The following is an 18,179-nucleotide window of genomic DNA, read 5'->3' on the forward strand; positions in this document are numbered from 1 at the left end:
CCCGGCGCCACTATTAATCAGAAGAACTTCTTATGACCTCATGTATAGTAGCACTGTAGGACTCCTGAGGTGGGCAATTGAACTCATTTGTTCGCGCAGCTTACTTTGTAATCTATGCGGCCATATTCACTGAAATTTTGTTGCGCGATTCTGCGCAAACATTCGTATTCTCACCACCCGGGACATTATAAATTTCTAAATATATCTGCTTACGATCAGAACATTTTCTCGTCAGCTAATGATGCGGAGAAATCCACTATCGGCTCAATTCTTGGATGACCTTGAGTTTCGTGCGGCATTTCAGCCTACGCCACCCAGAACTGATAGTCAAACTAGGATCCGCCACAATTGTAGTGGCGATTTACTACATGAATCACTTCGCCAGCACTCCTCCATCCCCTTCTGTATCAGTTCTGCTTGATGCGCTGATTTCTCAGGTAGTAGATGTTGAAATAGTGCTTCCTTGTTACGCTAGGCCGCTTGCAAGACCTACTATTGGTGAAGAGGTTGACTACGAGGAAAACGTTTCTAGTCACCAGATATTGAAACAGAATTACCTTTTTTGTATTGGAAAGACATTCAGTTAGCAAGATTAGAAGTACTCAAAGTCATAGTCGAAAGGAGCCTGAATCTTGAAGCTATCGACAAATGAGATGAGCATGGCATTATCTTTAAATGAAAGAGAGATAAGTATTATAATTTCTAAATTACTATAGACTAGATAATTAGATACCTTCAACAGTACCGTAGACGGCAATGTTCTTCGGTGCATATAATAATATCTAGCTGATAATGATATAGTTTAGTATTCATTGAAGAAAATTAGATCTTTCTCACATTCAACACACAGGGAATCGACTATAACATGCCCACTTTATATATCCAATTGAACACTCGTGGTTGCAGACTATATATATTTATCCTCCTAAAATGATTTGCCAAATCCTTAATGTTTTTGAATTATGCTGCGAAGAACTAGTGTATGACAAGGTAGCAATGAATTCAACTTCATAGACGCCAAGCGTTGCCTGTGCCGATTATAGCGGTTGTAGCTGTGAGCTTGGAGATGACTATTACATTGATTCTATAATCAAATTGGATGGAATTATTTAAGAACTAATTCACTTAATCAAATGTAACTATAAATAACTATTTACTGGGTCATTGAGATCGTTATATAGACCAGATGTCTCTCCTCATCAATTATCCCGTGCGGGGTTTATCATTTAAGTTTATTCTCCGAGCAATTCCATTGTGAACTAATGTTAGCTTCACAATCACATGAATAGCACCTTCTAGAAAATGGCCCAAAAAGCACTTACACAACAACATCTTGGTTACAACAAAAACCTCGGTCTTCGGAAAAATCTGATTGATTTAAAGGATAATTTACTATTCTTCTATTCATTTTACGATTAATGCCATATTTATCTACTAGATAAGTCAATCGCTTCAAGATTAGCCCTTAGGATTGATTGAAAGACCCAACAGTAGTAGTGAAGAGTTTTTGATGTTGAGGTATTTCATTAGAATTTTTTGTTTGATATATAAGACACATCTCGGTGTTAGTGATCTATTTTTACATATATTTAATCTTCTTATAAATTAGCCAAGTCAATAATATTGATTATAGTGTCAAACAACTTATGTAACAGAAGAAGAAATGAATTCACTTTTACACATTTTTTCTAATATCTTGGTTATTGGAAATTCCTATATTATTATTAGTTATTTCATTTTTGATGAAGTGATAGCTAATGTCAATATGTTCAATTCTCTGATTATGCACTGGATGTTCAGCAATTTTGATATTCGAGTGTTGTCATCTTCAGTAATTGCGACTACATAAACTTAACGACTTCAGTCAGATGATGTAGTAGTAAATGAAGCATTAGTGTTTACTTTTTAGACTTCCATGATTAATCCTTCCTCCATATTTAAAAGTATACTCCTGGTGTATACTTTCTATCTTCTGAAGAGTAACCCCAGTCTGAGTCAACTCAGAAGACTAAGTTTGTTTTATGGTCTTCGTAAGATATTGAAGGAGATTCTTTGAAGCAGTTAGATGTATTCTTTAAGTGAGTTAAAGTATGATTCCAACATATGTTTATACTACTTATAATTTTCTATATTTCTCTATCCCCTTTCCTACAATGTGCACAATGTCAGTTCGAATAGTGTTGCTTGTATAAAGAAGCTCTCCACATATAGAGTGATAGAGACTATCGTCGAATTCTTGGCTTTTTTAAAAAGCTTGAGATTTTGCCCGACAACTCCCGTAATACTGGATTGCAAATTTCGAGATTAAATTCTTTAGGAGCTTTTCTAATATCCTTGAGTAGTGTAATTCCTCATTCGATTTAATTCCTAAGCATAAAATTAATGAATTTATGTTGTTGAACTGACCTTTCATTTTGAATTTAGTAGAGGTAAGTTTTTAACACGATTTCTTCCTCTTCACTGCTACTTGCAATAAGAACGTCGTCTAGTAGGTTCCGATAATAACGTCATCTCTTTTATAAATTCCTTGAGACTTGAAAAACCGAATGTTTCAAGGAATTTACATGTTCCATTCCATATCAATAGAACTTTCTTGAGGCCATAAATTGACTTGTTAAGCTTACATACATGTTTAAGGTGTTTCCTGATTAAGAACTTGCCTCATGTATACTGGAAGATCTCTCTTCCCATTCGAACCTCCGTACTTACATCCATAGGAGGGATGAGAGCCCCGTTTATACAAGACAAACGAAAGTATAATTTTGATACACTTCCGCTAGACGTGCTTTATAGCGCTCGTCATCTATAGTTAAGTACCGATTGAAACCTAATAATACCTTCTGCTTTTTGGCTTTCCACTAGAGTCCTCCTGTCATTTTCAGAATTACATATATCAGAGTCACTACTCTTAATAGCTGGGTCGTAAGTCATAGGAATCTCTTGTCTTGTATTTGCCGTCATGGTGTCCCTTCAGTTCCTTGACATAACCAAAGATCTTCTCTGAATAGATTCTAGAGATTCATCCAGTTCCTCTGTGTCCTTATATTTTCTCTTGGTCCTTTTATTATCGTAAACGGTTGGAATGGAAGTAAGACGATGTTTCATTACCCTGTTTTTGAGTAGTGGTTTCGTCAGATTTGTTTAATTCCCCTATAATGAGCTGGACATTATCATTTTTCTCATAGAATTTGAATGAGAAGAACCATTGGATGATCAAAAGGGGAAGAACACTTCTTGTGATCAAACTCAATTCTGTTCATTTTTGGGTAATCTGAGGAAACAGGTTCACTGTCAGAGACATATCCGTATTGCTAAATTCACTAAAGAAGAAGCCGAGTTTGATGTACCAGTTGAAAAAAAGCTTATACTCTCCCTATATTTGTTCAAATGATTCATATTTGTTTTTTTTTTGCTTTTTCTCTCACCATATTTTGCACGAACCCTTTGCGTTAATCCAGTGAGAAGAGGTTTACGCCCACGCTTCTTCTGTTGACGCGTCTTACCATTCAACACATCAACAACAGTCTTATTCCACTTTCTTTTCCAGGTGTAAGCAATTTGTAATAGAATACCCATTATCTTCACTGTCTGTAGGCTGAAACCACTTTTCCGCAGACCATTTTCCAAAATCTTTCTATTATAACGCTATCGTAGTATCTGTATGGTCCTCTAGTTGGTTCTTCGTCAATATCTATATTAGTATCATTTCCATCATCATTTATGTCGTCTATCCTAATTTCTTCTTTTGCTTTAGTTAGATTCTTATAATCGCTGCAACTAAAACATGCTTGTGCGGGTACCATCTCTGACTCAAGGGTCATCATGTCGTTCCGGAATAGAATCTCCTACTACCGAGACCATCAATGAAACCATCACGAAGATCACTAGAATTGAAATTCATGTTTGCTTTCAATAAGATTATGTATACTTTATATTCCATTATATTTAATAATCACATAGTGAATATTCTCGTATCCAAATGCTGGTGTAGTCCTCGCACAAGAATGAGGTTATAAATGGCCGCAAGAAAAGCTTTGATTAATGTTCCATAAGCGTTATATGATAAGAAGGAGTCGAATGGACCACACCTACCACTATGAATTTTTGAAGAGAAGCAGATATACCTGTGATATAGGTAATAGACTTGAATACAAAAATCCCGTCTACTGGTATTAACAATTTCTGAATTTTGGTTGGAAAATATTAGGGGGTTTGCTATGAATTAATTCCAGTCACTGATATTAAAATTTCTTACCGGACGGTATGAACTACTTCCGGTCAACAGTGTGAATAATAAATGAAAGCACTGTTTACGCCATTATTTTTAACGTAAAATTGCTGTTTGTCTTCTCAAGTACTCCAGGAATTAAAAAAAAAAAAGTCTCAGGGCTTGTAGGACTGTAATGTACATCGCACGGATGAGAATTCCTATTTCTTCGACGTCTATTTTCCTAGAGCTCCAATAACTGGAAGTCCAGTAGATAGTTCTAATGAGGGAACAACATTCCGGGGGTTGCAAATGTGCATAGTGGTACCTGAGAGGGTGGAAATAGGCATAGGTAAGAGCTGTTTCAGTAAGCCTCCTCGCTTGTGTCATGTGAATCACATACAGAAGTAGGGGCTTCAGTTGAAACTTATTCTTGTGCAAGTAGTGTATGTTTACCTTGAGGTGGATTGGGAAAAAGAAGCCCATGGCGGTGACAGTCAAGTCTCGGCCCGGAGACAACTACCTTAACAGTTGAAGTACTGAAGTCTCCAAACAGGGTCTGTCATTTCAACCTTTTCAATTGAGCTTGCCTACAGGGTTTCCGACATAACGACCTGTATCAGACAATTCTATTTCAGCTTCTCAAAAATTTCAACTTAGCCTTGCATAGCTTCTTCAAAGCAGCATGGCAGGTGACGGAATTGTTACAAAATTCAGGAGTAGCACCTAAAACTAGGAAAAGCAACCCAGCCAATCACTCTTTTCTTTCAGCAAAAGAGTTTCATTCCTTTGACATATCCAAGCCTTTCTTCATGTAAAGTACCAGATTTGTCTATAAGTTTCTCAGTAAGAGTCTCATATATTCAAGAGAATTTCTGGGAGTCATCTTACTGTCAATGCCATGGCCCCACGTAGATTTACCCTTGAAATCAACAGAGTCATAAAGGTTTTAGCAATTTTCGTGGAGAGTATGAGAGAAAATCTTATGGGGAATGTGTTCTATGGTACTAAATGATTAAGGTACAATGTTTTCAATACTAGCCGCCAGAATTGAATCTAACGATAAAGTTCACACAACCCTTAAAACAAATTAGAGCAACAATATGTGGTTTGAATATGCACGAACCAATTCAGGCTGCTACTTTAAATTAGGTGACACCACTGTACGTATACCGATTTGTATTTTTGAAGTCTACACTTTAGATATTACTAAATTAATCTACTGGGAGATAGAAACACCCTTATATACAAATTGTGTATTTATCTCTTAGTAAGTGTTTTAAACTATAGTCTTCCATGGGGTTCGTTACCAACAGAAATTACAACGAGAAGATATGTCCTGTAATTAAACTTTTTTTTCGCCTTTGCCTTCTTTCAGGTTCATCTGTCTAAAATAGTTGGGAATTTTAGGAAGATTCAATGTTGAAGTTAGTGTTATAGTACTTTTGGTACCAATGTATTTAACAATTACTTGATTGGGGCCATTCTGTATAACAAAGCAGTTTCTTTCTGTGAGATATCTTGGGATTAGTATTTAAGTTATCTAAGGACTTGCGAACAGTGTGACGTGGGCACTCCACAAATATTTTGGTTAGGTAAATCTCTTCTGTACTATTTTAGACGTATAACAGCAAATCATAGTGAATGCATACTCAGGAACAAAAGCCCTTGCGTCCAACCTGGTGTTAAGAATGATTGGGTGTAACTTTTCTATTGTGAATGGTGATATTTCTCATAATTAGTAATGTGAAGTGAAATTGTCGTCATCACTACAATCATCGCGCACAACGTCTTCGAATTACAAGATATTAAGTATCTTCTGTATCAATAAGTATTCACGACGGACTAATATTAACAGGGCAATATTTCTACTCTAAATTTGGATGATTCTTTCTTATATCTTGTAGTGTGAGAGAATGCCAAGATTGAAAAGAAGCAATTCACTGAAGGAGCTATATCAACAAAATGAATTTGCGCTCGTTTTACGAGGAATTCCACGCCATTGTTGATATGATGGAGTTCTTTCGAGATCTACTTGTATCGGTGCTTTCATCAAAAATGATGTATGATCATTGCTCAATAATTCTTTTCTAGCATTCAATTTTGAAAAAAGAATTCAACTACTTTACGTACACACTCTTTATTTGGCTTTCCTTCGTAAAATGCATTATTGACATGCCCTATTTTAGAAATAGACATATGTCAAGCAGAATAGTAGCAGCCACATAGATCAAAGAGTAACCACTACAAATTTAAGTTTCAAGATTCCCAAGTGATAATGTGCTAATCGTTTCTATTCGGTTCAAATGGCTGCAGTGGAGATGTCTTGTGCTGCATTGTTCACGGTTGTTCAACCATATCTAAAATTACCAACCTATATTTAACATATTAGTCAATTCACCATATCTCAAACAAACGGGATACATCTTCTCCTTTTTCAAATTTCATACCAAAAAATTTAAATTATCTGCAAAATTAGAAGGACTTGATATGCATAAGAATTAAACAAAGATGGGTAACATACGACTGAAGAGAAAGAGAGGAAGACGTTATTAAAGGGATATATCTAAAGGGTTCTGGTATGCCTAACTTGAACTTGACTGCAGATAGAGTAATACTGAACACAGTTCATGTCACGGGGTGAAGGTATTGATGAGATTAGTGGTCGGAAGTCACTTACAGGTTACTCCTATGCATTATCTTGTCTTGCATTTGTCTTTCTATGCTTACTTACTTATTCTTTCAAAATGGAATGAACAATTATGATTCAAACTATATCACTTTTTAAGATATAACACAAATAAGGACATGATATATTGAGATGTTGCCCCTCAGTTATCATCATCAGCACACTTAGTAAGTAGCACCCTATTTAATATTTTGCATGATACAATTTGTAATAGTGTCAAATTAATCAATCCGGGGGATAACCCCCGGAACTAACATTACCCGAATCCTATATATATTTCAATCATTACCGTGTTCCATATATTATTCAAACTAGGGGCAATAAAGTTCACACTACCATTTCAAGCAAATTAGTATTGAGAGCAACATGGTGTAAGTGTGAATTAAAATCGAAGTCACTCTAACACAAACTGCGACATCCAAGAGCTAATGTGTGAAGTCTCATAATGCTACAAAGACTATATAAAAAAACAAATCCGGCACTCGTTCAGAAGTCAATGATAGTATATTCTAAATCCTACTATAGTTACTAAGACGTTTCGTGACTTCAGCACTGCTCAAGTCTTAGTTTTGCGTGCTTAAGCTCTAGTGATGTAAAAAAATAGTAGTCGGGTTCTTGTGTTTTCGAATTATAACGTAGGATTTCAGCAAGTCTTGTCCCCAGAGCTGTACTATGAACCTTTTGAATACTCTAAAAACAATTAAAATTCTTCAACATTATTTTCCGTATCAGTGACTTTGCATCCATTGATGTGGATAAGTATCAATGCATTATCTGCATTTTCAATGTAATTCTTAGCCTGAATTTGATCTATTTTGGCATTGTTCAAATGCAAAGACTTATAAAAGTCAAAAGAATCCGTATCTTTATCCAGATCTAGGATCTCTGCTTTTCCATTGATAGTAACAGAGACTCTACTAATCTCATTCTTGTTGAAATTTGCTAATAGCTCATAAAGCGAATTTCTTCTTTGCGAGGGAAGGTCTTCATCGCCTTCCGAATTATTCTTTACCGAGATCCAATCGTGAACTAAAAAGGATACATTTGGATTCTTTACCATGTTCTCATATTTGGTTGTCTTCTTTGGCGTGGATATGATGACATAGTCTTGATCGTCTCTATGAAAGTACGTGTAGTTCATCAAGGAAACATGGGGAATGTCATTAAGCGACGTGGCCAAGTGAATGAATCTGGTAGACTTTAACAAAGTCGTAACAGATTCAGGCAACTTGTCTGTGGAAAGCATGTTGGGTTTTCGATAGAAAGCAAGGATGGGAATCCAGTATTTAGGCACTTACCTTCATACCCCATTTTTATTTTGAACAAATGCGTGAGATTACTAAAGTCAGGACGATTTTTACATAAGCGCTTACGTAATAATTCTATCAACTTAAATTAACTATAATTTTGTCAATCGCTTAAAAGCATTATGATCATCCATAAAAGTGGATATTTCATCCAATGTGATATCCAATTGCACCATTTTATTCTCTTCTATAATCAAATTTTTGTTTAGATTAGCGTTTGTAATAATGTGCCCCTCATTATTTGTAGTGATTCCGCCCGAGTCTAATAGTAATCCCAATTTATACAATGATTCCCAACATGTTCTCAATATCTTAGATGAGAACAACTTATGATTGATTCTGAAATTGGATATCATTTTACTGTCAAGCCCCGTGGAGCCTGAAGTTGTATTGAGATTATAGTTCTTCATCATGCTTTTATACTCAGCATACGCTAAATTGAAATTAATGGCCTGCAATTCATACTTCTCGACCCATCTCGCCGCGGCAATGGTGAGAAGCAATTCCGAAGTCGACAAGCTCCTCACGATGCCTTGAACGCAATTTGAAAGCTGACTATTTAAATACTTGGAAAACACCATATCGCTGGGAAATGGAGCCGATGAGTGTATCTGTGAAACCGCAAACATACAGCTATTGTAAAAATCTTTGATATTCTTGACCGTGTAATAGTTCTGGAAGACTAATTTCCTGAAATTAGTTACTTGAGCGCATTCGTTGAATAAAAACTCGAAATAGCTATTCCATAGTTTCCCATATTCGGCATTATCCAACAGATTAAATAAGCTTTCATCGAACAACAATCCTAGTTTCGCATCGGTCCAAAATTCCTCGAGTGAGCTTGACTTTGAAGTTGTAATAATCCTTTGAGAAAATCGACTTCGAACTCTTCTTTCTAGAAGTTCTCTTGTAGTGACTTTAGTGGAAACACCTAAAACGCATACTGCTGTGGAGCTACTTTGAGATAGATCGAATAGGTTGTACAAGAGGGTTTGCTTATTGTTATTGGTAAACTTTTCGAATTCTTCAATAACAAATATAATGGAAATAGTGGTACTAGCTTCATCTTGTTCTGAGTGCATATTATTGTCTAAGGATAATAAGATATTAGCAAACGTGTCATTTATTGATCTCTGTTCAAAGTTGGTATTATCAAGTTGATACTCTAATTCCACTTGAAAAGCATTTATCCTCTTTACCTCTTCATCCAATTGTCTTGCAATCTCTCTTAGTGCAATTCCATCATCAGAATGAATTGTGGCGTTTAGCCTTATGGTCAAGAATTGGCCTGAATATTTTGACTCCAACTCTTCCAATGCTTTATTAATGATGGTTGTTTTTCCTGTTGATCTTGGTCCAATCAAAAGCGCCGAATGTCCTTCCTTATCATTGACAGTATGTTCGAATAGCATATATAGTTCATTGAACTTTTCTTTTAACTGCTTTGAGTGGCCGAAATTAGCGAATCCTCCACTCAACTGATGCATAATTTGGTCTCTTACCCTCCGCACATCACCCAGCGACACTTGACATTCATCAAACTTTCCCATTATCTCTTGCACGCTTCTATCATCAGTGGTGACATGCGCTTTCTGTATAGACTTATCTGTGTTTGAGTCAGGGAATCCAAGTTCATTATTGCCAGAAGTGTTTCCTTTTGCTATCTGAAGATCCTCGTCCAATATAGGTAAAGCATTGGAATCCACACCACTGGAATGTACTTCAGAAGACACCAATTTTCGATCAGCATGGATCCTTTTGTGAATTTCAAGCTCTGTAGACAAGTAGCCACCATTTATGTCCCTTGTTGGCCCTGGATTATGCGAGGAGGTGACCTTCTGAGGCGCATATGGACCCTCATCGTCGGTCGAAGATACATCGTCTTGGGCGGTTGTACTCATTGTCGAGTTTATCAATTGGATCCCCTTTATCTTTTTAAATTTTTTTGAAGCTCCAGATCTATGGGTTGTCCTGTTAGATGACTCAGATGCAGATCTGTTTGTAGAAGATACAATTACTTTCTTACTTCTCTTTGGTCTGTGTTGTGACAAGCCAGCATTGTCATTTTGTGCACGTTTCAATCGTTTCAACATAGAATCTTTCCCTATTTCCGAATCTGGTAATTGCTTGATCGAATTAAATTCATCTCCAAACTCATCATTGCTATCAACTGCTTCTCCCATGGCCGTCCTCAGGTGACTTAGGTGTCAGTTATCTATTCACAATTCATTGATAATATTTTGTAAGGCAAAATTTTGAAGTTTTGAACGCGCGCGTCTCCTTTTGTACGTGACATTCTTTGCAACCAATTCAATTTTCCAAAGGCTTTTCATATCCTCGTGTGATTTCAAAGGCAACATTACTTCCTAAGTCATTCATCTAGGAGGGGGGGGGGGGGAACGAAGTAACATCTATTTGCCACATGTCGTTGCCAAGAAGACTTGTCTTCGAAAGAACCAATCACTGTTCAGTGCTTTTTATGAATAGTTCAAATCTTAACAGTCAGCATATTACTTCACCTCTCATTTTAGAAGAAAGACTAAGAAAGACGAGACATGTAGGTGTTGAATATAGTAAACTGCAATAATACTAAGGCGAATAGCTTCTATTCAACCTAAGACTTCGTTGTAGTTCCGTTTCCAATCCATCGTACTTCACATTATCAATAAGAATTTCGCAACTTCCTAATTTGGACAACTGAAACCAGTTACAGAAGTTTAAAAGCTAAACGTAGTTGAAACCAATTGCCTGAACTTCAAATAATATTATCGACGGATAAGGATTCCCACAATGAAAGGACTTAAAACAAAGGGAGTATGATTCGACGTTAGCTGGATATATATTTCCTCATTATCCGTAAATTTGGAATGGTTAAAGTTCTGATAGTATGCCTATCGTTCTGTGTTTGGATCTGACAACCCAAGTTAACAATAATCACCAGACTTTATTGCCTTAATAGCCTGGGAAATCCTTGTTACCAGCGCTCAGATGGAAGCACGAACTCTACATGAGAGGGTATTGACCAATTTCAATAAAACACCCAGCGGTAAGATATACGATAGAGATATTAAAGACGTGTACTCGATTTTGATAATATGCTTGAAGTTAACGGAAACAGCGATGCCGTCCAAAGCGAAATTGAACCCATTAAACAAGTACTATCCCTTTTCATTCTTCCTTGATAGGGCAATAGACGTAATGCAGAAATTAAATATCAGCATCGAATTGACTTTGACGACCACAACTATTTCCTATTGCATTAAGCCTGAATTAGCACAGGCTCTTATTAAGAAGTTCTATGAGGCAAAGTTGATTCACTCAGTAACAGATAGAACTCGTTCAGAGCCGAAGTCTAATGTTCCACTTCTGCCAACTCCAAAAGGGGTGGCAATTCTCCAGAGCTACTGTAGAAGGATAGGAATGAAAAATGCAAACTTACCTCCCATCCTTAAGAGCAACTTTAATTCAATGGACTTGCACAAATTTGACAGAGATCCGATTACAGATAAAATATTGTACTCCGAGTACTTGCTTCAATTGTTATTTGTTAAATTGATAGGCGATCAGCCAAATATATGGAGTACTTCGAACAAGCCAGATCCTTTGCCCCCAATAGAAGAAAAGCTTGAAATTGAAGAGGCTTTTGGGTTTAATTTTGAGGGAGCTAATCACACAGAGTTAAAGAACATAACACAAGATCACTTTGGAGGCCTTACCATTGTGGATACCGTACGAAATAAACCGGCACAATACGTCGTTAGTCCATTTTATCACAGGTACTTTACAAATCCTGAGTCTGATGCCCACGTCCAGTATTACGTATCTCGGGTTGGTGTAAGGCATTTGCTGAAAAACTTCTTTAAGTATGATGGTGTAGATGTCATAGTGGAACATTGTATGAGTGGCAAAGCAATTTGTCAATGGTTGTGTGATTGTACTGATGTAATGGGTCCGCGACAAGCGAAGGAGCTTGGTAGCTTACTCATCAGGGCAAATCTCATAGAACCCGTCATGTTCCACCAATTTGCCATTGCAGAGGAGAAATTTGTAGCTGAGAGGGATTATTTCTATGTTCTAACGAAATCTGGTCGTCGGATTTGTAATTGGGGTAAAAGTATGGATGCACAGGAACTCCTAATTCCAGATACTCCTTTGGAGAACGTTGCTCTCGAGAAGCTAATCCATACTGAGAGCGATGATTCAGTCTTTACTGATGAAAACTCGGGAGTATATACACAAGAGAACAAATCAAGCAACTATATTCTATTAAAGGATATACTAAAGGATCCAGGAATGCGATATCTATTTAAAAAGCATCTAGAGAAAGAATTTTGCTCCGAAAATCTCGATGCATACCTTCAACTCAAGGTATATAAGAAGAAAATCAATACCTTAGGAAAGCTTTTGAATCACAAGAAAGAAAGACCTAACGAAGGTGGTGAAAAGCTAGATTCTCAGGTCAACAAACTTGCCAATGTGTGTTTATCGCTTGCATATCACATATTCTTCACCTACTTGAGTTCCGACTCTCCCTTTATTTTGAATATAGACTACACTCTAAGGGCCAAGATAACATCAATAATGGTTAATCATAATTATACTAAGAATATGGAGCCATTAGAAAGTTCAAATAGTGAGCCAGGTCTTAATAGCATGACACTGAAATCCTCAAATCGAGAAAACGACGAGAAGAAGGATATTGAAAAAATGGAAGCTTCAGTTGAACAACTTGTCATTCCTGAGAAGGAGCCACTGAAACACGAAGAAATTGCCGATCCATCTCCTTCGGAGCTTGTTACTGCTAAGTTGGATAATTTGGTGAATATCACATCAATATTCCAGCAAATTTCTAGGCATATTTACCGATTAATGGAAGTTGATTCCTATCCTAAGTTTCTAAACAGCTCCATTTATAGAGAAACCTTGGAAATGGCTCATTTTAGTAAAGTCTAAGATCAGATATGATAATGTATATGCGAATAAATACATATACAGATTGTAACTATAAATACAGTGTAATGGACCAAAGTTAGTCTGCTAACATCTCCAGTGTCTATGAATTCATGCAATAGGTTCCAAAGTGGTACCCTTTTTAATGGTAGCCCAACCAATTAAACGCCAATGCTTTTCAATACGTCTAGATAAGGCAATCTTTTCATCAACTTCAGTACAAACAGGAGAAGTTAATTGCAAACGGGCCATATCAGCTCTAACAGCCACGACTCTGGCACCAGTAGCTGTAGATCCAATGTTAACCATTAATACCTCACCTCCTTCTAACTTTCTGACCTTGGCACCTTGCTTTTGACCTTCAGTCTTCACACCCAATAATCTTCTCAACAAAAAGTAGTTGATCTCAATATCAGTGTAAATGGATGGCAAGTCTCCCTTAGCACCAACAACTTGTCCAACCAATCTGTCCGCTCTACACAAAGTTGGGTCAACTTTGGTACCAACACCAATTAAACCTCCTGGGACGGCAAACTTCAAATCGTTGTGCTCAGCGAACAAAGACACAATATTAGAGAAGATTGGCTTGCATTGAATCTTACCACTGTCATCCTTAGTAACAATACCCGGTCTTATTTCAATTTCATCACCGATCTTAAAAACACCGGTCAAAATCGAACCACCAGCAACACCTCCTTTCAAGTCATCGATTTCGGCACCTGGCTTGTTCACATCGAAAGATCTAATGACAATTAATCTTGGAGATGCCGAGAAGTCTCTTATTGGAACAGGAATTGAGCTTACAATGAACTGGTTGACTGCGTCTATGTTATACTTTAATTGTGCAGAAATTGGAACGATTGGGGCACCGTCCGCAATAGTACCTCTGATGAAAGACAAAATAGATTTCTGGTGATCCAATGCCGATTCTTCTCTCATTAGATCGACCTTATTCTGTAAAATAATAACGTGCTTCAACTTCATAATTTCGATAGCAGCTAAATGCTCGGAAGTTTGAGGTTGTGGACAACTTTCATTTCCAGCAATAAGCAATAAAGCGGCGTCCATAACGGCGGCACCTGACAACATAGTACTCATCAAAATATCGTGACCCGGACAATCGACGAAAGATACATGTCTAAGCAACTTATAACGTCCATTACATCCAGGACGTGTACACTTTGGTCTGATCTCCTTCTCAGACTTGAAAGACTTGTAACAATCTGGCTCTGGACAAGAGTCGTCATCACACTTGTAAATCTTAGCGTTGGCATAACCCAACTTGATTGTAATGTTTCTCTCCAATTCATCCTTAAAACGGACGGTTTGGACACCAGATATAGCTCTGACAACGGTGGACTTACCGTGTGCTACATGCCCGATGGTACCAATATTAATTGTAGCTTGTCTGTTGATAATGACGTCAGATAATGGGGTCAACTCAGCGTAGTTAACATCATCTGGTTGTTCTGGTAAACCGCCACCCTCTTCAAACTCTCGTTTTGCTTCTTCCTCATCGAACTCGTCGTCTAACCCAGCGAAGGCGACAGATTTCTTCTCTTTGACAACTTCTTCCTCTTGTGGCAATTGCCCATCTTGTTGTTCGTTGTCGCTCTCGACGTCGTGTTCATATTGAAGATCTTCTTCGGTCTCTTCAAGAGAGCCTCCGATCACAATATCCGGCGTAGCGTTCTCAATATCGTCGTACGACATACTTATTACTAGTTGAATCTGAGTATATATGAGTCAGTGAACACTATTGATTTGTCTTTTTAGATAGGTAAATTTTTTTTCACTTTTTTTACCAACTTAAAATTACCAGTGCACGACTGAAAAAATCAATCGTGCGAAAACCGTTTGCAGCTGACCACCTATCTACGTATATATAAGTATTCAACAAAATCTATTATAATAATACAATTAAACTTATATAATACATATAGATAATAAACTAATGCGTATGGAATCCAAAATCATTCATGACACTGTCTACATCTTTCCACAATAAATCGCTGCTCATATCGAAATTGTCCATCTCTAGGTTCTCTAAGCCAACTTGAATTGGAGATTCATTAAAGATCGCTTCTACCTGTTGGGAGCTGTTTGGGGGAAGATTTGCTATACCTGAATCCCCTTCATTGTTATACTGAGTCGCTGGTGGTTTGTTTTCGTTCATGCCGAAACGAACTTGTTGGTGGACAGAGTGGTGCCCCACTCTAGGCAAGATAGGTGTCTTCGCGACTTCCTGTTGGTTTAACCTACTTGTTAGTGGAGAACCAGGGTTTTTGAACTCAGGTTTGTTTTGAGCAGAAGACTCTGCCGGACCCAGTTTATTCTGTTGACTGAATGAAGAATTAGATGATGGGGAACCTCTATCGGACCTTACGTATGGGGAAGAATCGTTAGAGGCATTCACAACCTTAAAAATAGAACTTCTCTTACCGCTGACAGAAATTGGCTGAGGATCCAATGGAATAGTTCTAATAATCTTTCTGGCTTTCGATTCAGCATTCACAGTATTAGACAAAGACCGTTGTTTTTTAGTTCTAGAAGACGTGCTGCTGCCTGGTGTTGATTTCTGACTTTCTCCGTTTCCATATTCTGGCCCCTTTGATTCATTGTCAGAAACCAAAGCCTCTTCATTGTTTTCAGTATAACCGTACTCCTCCTCTTCTTCATCTGAAACTGCATCTTCAGCATCTTCATCGATCTCGTCTTCTAAGCCCTTCAGATCGGTTCGGCTATTCAATTTAATCATTCCCACTTGTTCTCTCAAAAGATGCAAACAATCGAAGAAAACTGAAGCTGACATTCTTGTGCGAATAGTAATGCTCAATGAACTCAACTTCTTATCATCCAAAGTACGGAATAACTGCCACATATTCCTCATTATACCGCTTGATCTATGGGCCATATCATGCTTCAAGATAGAGGCTTTTGCCGCCAAAGAAATCGCAGCTAAATAGCTTTGCTTTCCAGAACCAGTATCAACAACTTTTTTCAATTGAGAATGAATTAACTTACCTATAATACAAGCAGCTTGCCAAATGTTCAAAACATATACACCTGGGAGGTATTTAACAAACTTTTTATCTTTGGACTGAAAGAACTGCGCGAGATTAATTAAAGATGTTGCAGCGTTATATAAGTTGACTAAACCACGCTGGAGTTCAAAATCGGCAATTCTGGATGAGTCCATGAAATAGTATGTCAATAAATGAACTCTAGCTGACAATAACTGAAATCGCCTAAATCCATCGTCAACAGGCAATTCATGGCTGACTCTAATTTCAATTTCGTCAAGTCTTCTCAGTAAAAGCTTTAGTAACGGCAATCTCTCTGTAGGGTCGACCAATCCGTAGGGATCAAGGGTATTTGAATTGATAGTCTTTGCAACCTGATCTTCAAAGTGGGCTATTTCCATCATGAGCTGAATCGATCTAGGAATGCTCACGCTACTGCCTGGCCTAATTGAGTTCCATATGGAGGAATCAAACTGAACGAAGGCAGGGAATCCAAATGAAGTTGCAATAGTCTGCGAAACAACATTACAAACAATCCAAGTCTTGGCTTGTTCATGCGCCATAGAGAGCTGCTGAGGCGTCTTTTGCTGGACATCAGAGACAGAAATAGATGAAGGACAATGTAATCCAATTCTAATTGCTTGGAATAAGGCCGTTCCCACAGTTGTGTAAGAAGAATCTGCACTTAAAGACGAAGTGATTGGGGGCCAGAATGAATATAGTAAGAATGCTTGTACAGAGAAAACTGAACTTGCATTTAAAATAGGTTCATCTTCTTCTGTAGGATTGTATCTAGTTATAGGAGAAATCATGATTTCTGCCAATATTCCCTTCACTATCGGCGAGAGCTGTAGTAACAACGTATGATGCGAGTCTTCACTGAATCTACGCAAAGACACAAACATTATGACCCAAAATAAGGCTGGACACAATTTGTAGATTCTCTCAGGGCCTTTCAGCACATCCACTACCGGTAAAATGGGATGGAAGTGGTCAACATACTCAATATATAATGCACGGATAGTCTCAGAAGATAGAGATACTGTATCTATTGACTTTTCTTCACAAACAAGGGCGTAGTCACTGACCATCACTTTCTGCTCGTTAGCTTTGGAGTAATCTGGATAATTGTTGCTCATATTCTGTTCCATTTGTCTGAAGATTGATGGCGTATTAGGTATAGAGTTGTTGGTGTCAGATGAATTGTGGGAGAATCTTTGCTCGTGGTTGTATGGAGAAGGAATCCAACCTTCATGTCCTGGACGAGGTCTATCTTGATATTGGTGGCCAGGTGGAATGGGTGCTGGCATGGAATGAATCACAGCTGGCAGTTGATGAGAGCTGTATCCAGAATTCAGATAATTACTACCATCATAGTATTGATTACGTCGTATGAGCTGTGGAATCGGGAGATGTGGGCTCTGGACGGACCCTTGAGATGGAGTACCAGTCATGGAAGGATGTTGGGATAAAGAAGGAACCTTCCCAAGAAGTTCAGCAGCTTGCGAGGTTGTTAGAGTCCTTTTTAACTCGGAAAACTCCTTTTCAATTTGAGCTATTCGAGCTCTCTTATAAGTTCTTTTATAGTCGGACTTCAAATCACACTTGAGGCCCTTCTTGGTGCATCTAGTACAAGGGTCAGGGAGCCGTTCATGGGCATCGCACTTGGATTTCTGCTGACGGCACTCCACACAAGCCATACGTTTTGGCTTTCCAGACTTTAGGGTTGGCGGCGGGCTACCGTTGTTAGACTGCAGTGCTGTATGGCTGAAATTACCATTACTGTTACCTGAACTTGGAGGAGAGGCGCTTTCTGCTTTTATCTGCTGATTGAGCACATGCAATTCATGAGACATGTTTGCGATTTGAGCGAGACTATCCAAGGAACTTTGCCCCGTACCATTACTCATAGTTGCTAGGGGCGGCTTGTTTCCAACTCTGGGTTCTCGTGTCCGTCAACTTGTGCTCTTAGGGCAGATTCAGATAACAATAACAATTTTTTA

The 18,179-nt window shown here is 37.9% G+C and overlaps 5 protein-coding genes across 5 annotated transcripts; 1 reads left to right on the top strand and 4 right to left on the bottom strand. All coding sequences in view use genetic code 12, as the record gives it.

Moving 5' to 3' along the window:
- Positions 1–7,596: 7,596 nt before the first annotated feature.
- On the bottom strand, positions 7,597–8,142 carry RJT20DRAFT_92573 (pyridoxal 5'-phosphate synthase; the record flags this gene model as incomplete). The annotated part of the gene is made up of 1 exon (XM_064921441.1): positions 7,597–8,142. The coding sequence occupies one exon, from the start codon at positions 8,140–8,142 to the stop codon at positions 7,597–7,599; it is 546 nt and encodes a 181-aa protein (XP_064776014.1).
- Positions 8,143–8,295: 153 nt separating this feature from the next.
- Positions 8,296–9,753, bottom strand: ORC4 (origin recognition complex subunit 4; the record flags this gene model as incomplete). Its single annotated transcript, XM_064918727.1, has 1 exon — positions 8,296–9,753. One exon carries the CDS (start codon positions 9,751–9,753, stop codon positions 8,296–8,298), a length of 1,458 nt encoding a protein of 485 aa, XP_064776015.1.
- A 1,218-nt stretch (positions 9,754–10,971) lies between these two features.
- SST2 (GTPase-activating protein) lies at positions 10,972–13,156 on the top strand (the record flags this gene model as incomplete). The annotated part of the gene is made up of 2 exons (XM_064915812.1): positions 10,972–12,922; positions 13,010–13,156. The coding sequence occupies exons 1-2, from the start codon at positions 11,192–11,194 to the stop codon at positions 13,154–13,156; spliced, it is 1,878 nt and encodes a 625-aa protein (XP_064776016.1). The 5' UTR covers positions 10,972–11,191.
- Positions 13,157–13,210: 54 nt separating this feature from the next.
- On the bottom strand, positions 13,211–14,991 carry GCD11 (translation initiation factor eIF2 subunit gamma). Its single transcript, XM_064919498.1, has one exon. It carries the CDS (start codon positions 14,864–14,866, stop codon positions 13,265–13,267), a length of 1,602 nt encoding a protein of 533 aa, XP_064776017.1. The 5' UTR covers positions 14,867–14,991; the 3' UTR covers positions 13,211–13,264.
- Positions 14,992–15,055: 64 nt separating this feature from the next.
- On the bottom strand, positions 15,056–18,151 carry LEU3 (leucine-responsive transcriptional regulator). Its single transcript, XM_064916605.1, has one exon. It carries the CDS (start codon positions 18,084–18,086, stop codon positions 15,105–15,107), a length of 2,982 nt encoding a protein of 993 aa, XP_064776018.1. The 5' UTR covers positions 18,087–18,151; the 3' UTR covers positions 15,056–15,104.
- Positions 18,152–18,179: the final 28 nt, after the last annotated feature.

This window comes from Scheffersomyces xylosifermentans (genome assembly GCF_036884685.1).
Source record: "Scheffersomyces xylosifermentans strain CBS 12540 chromosome Unknown RJT20scaffold_2, whole genome shotgun sequence".
Classification (NCBI taxonomy): domain Eukaryota; kingdom Fungi; phylum Ascomycota; class Pichiomycetes; order Serinales; family Debaryomycetaceae; genus Scheffersomyces; species Scheffersomyces xylosifermentans.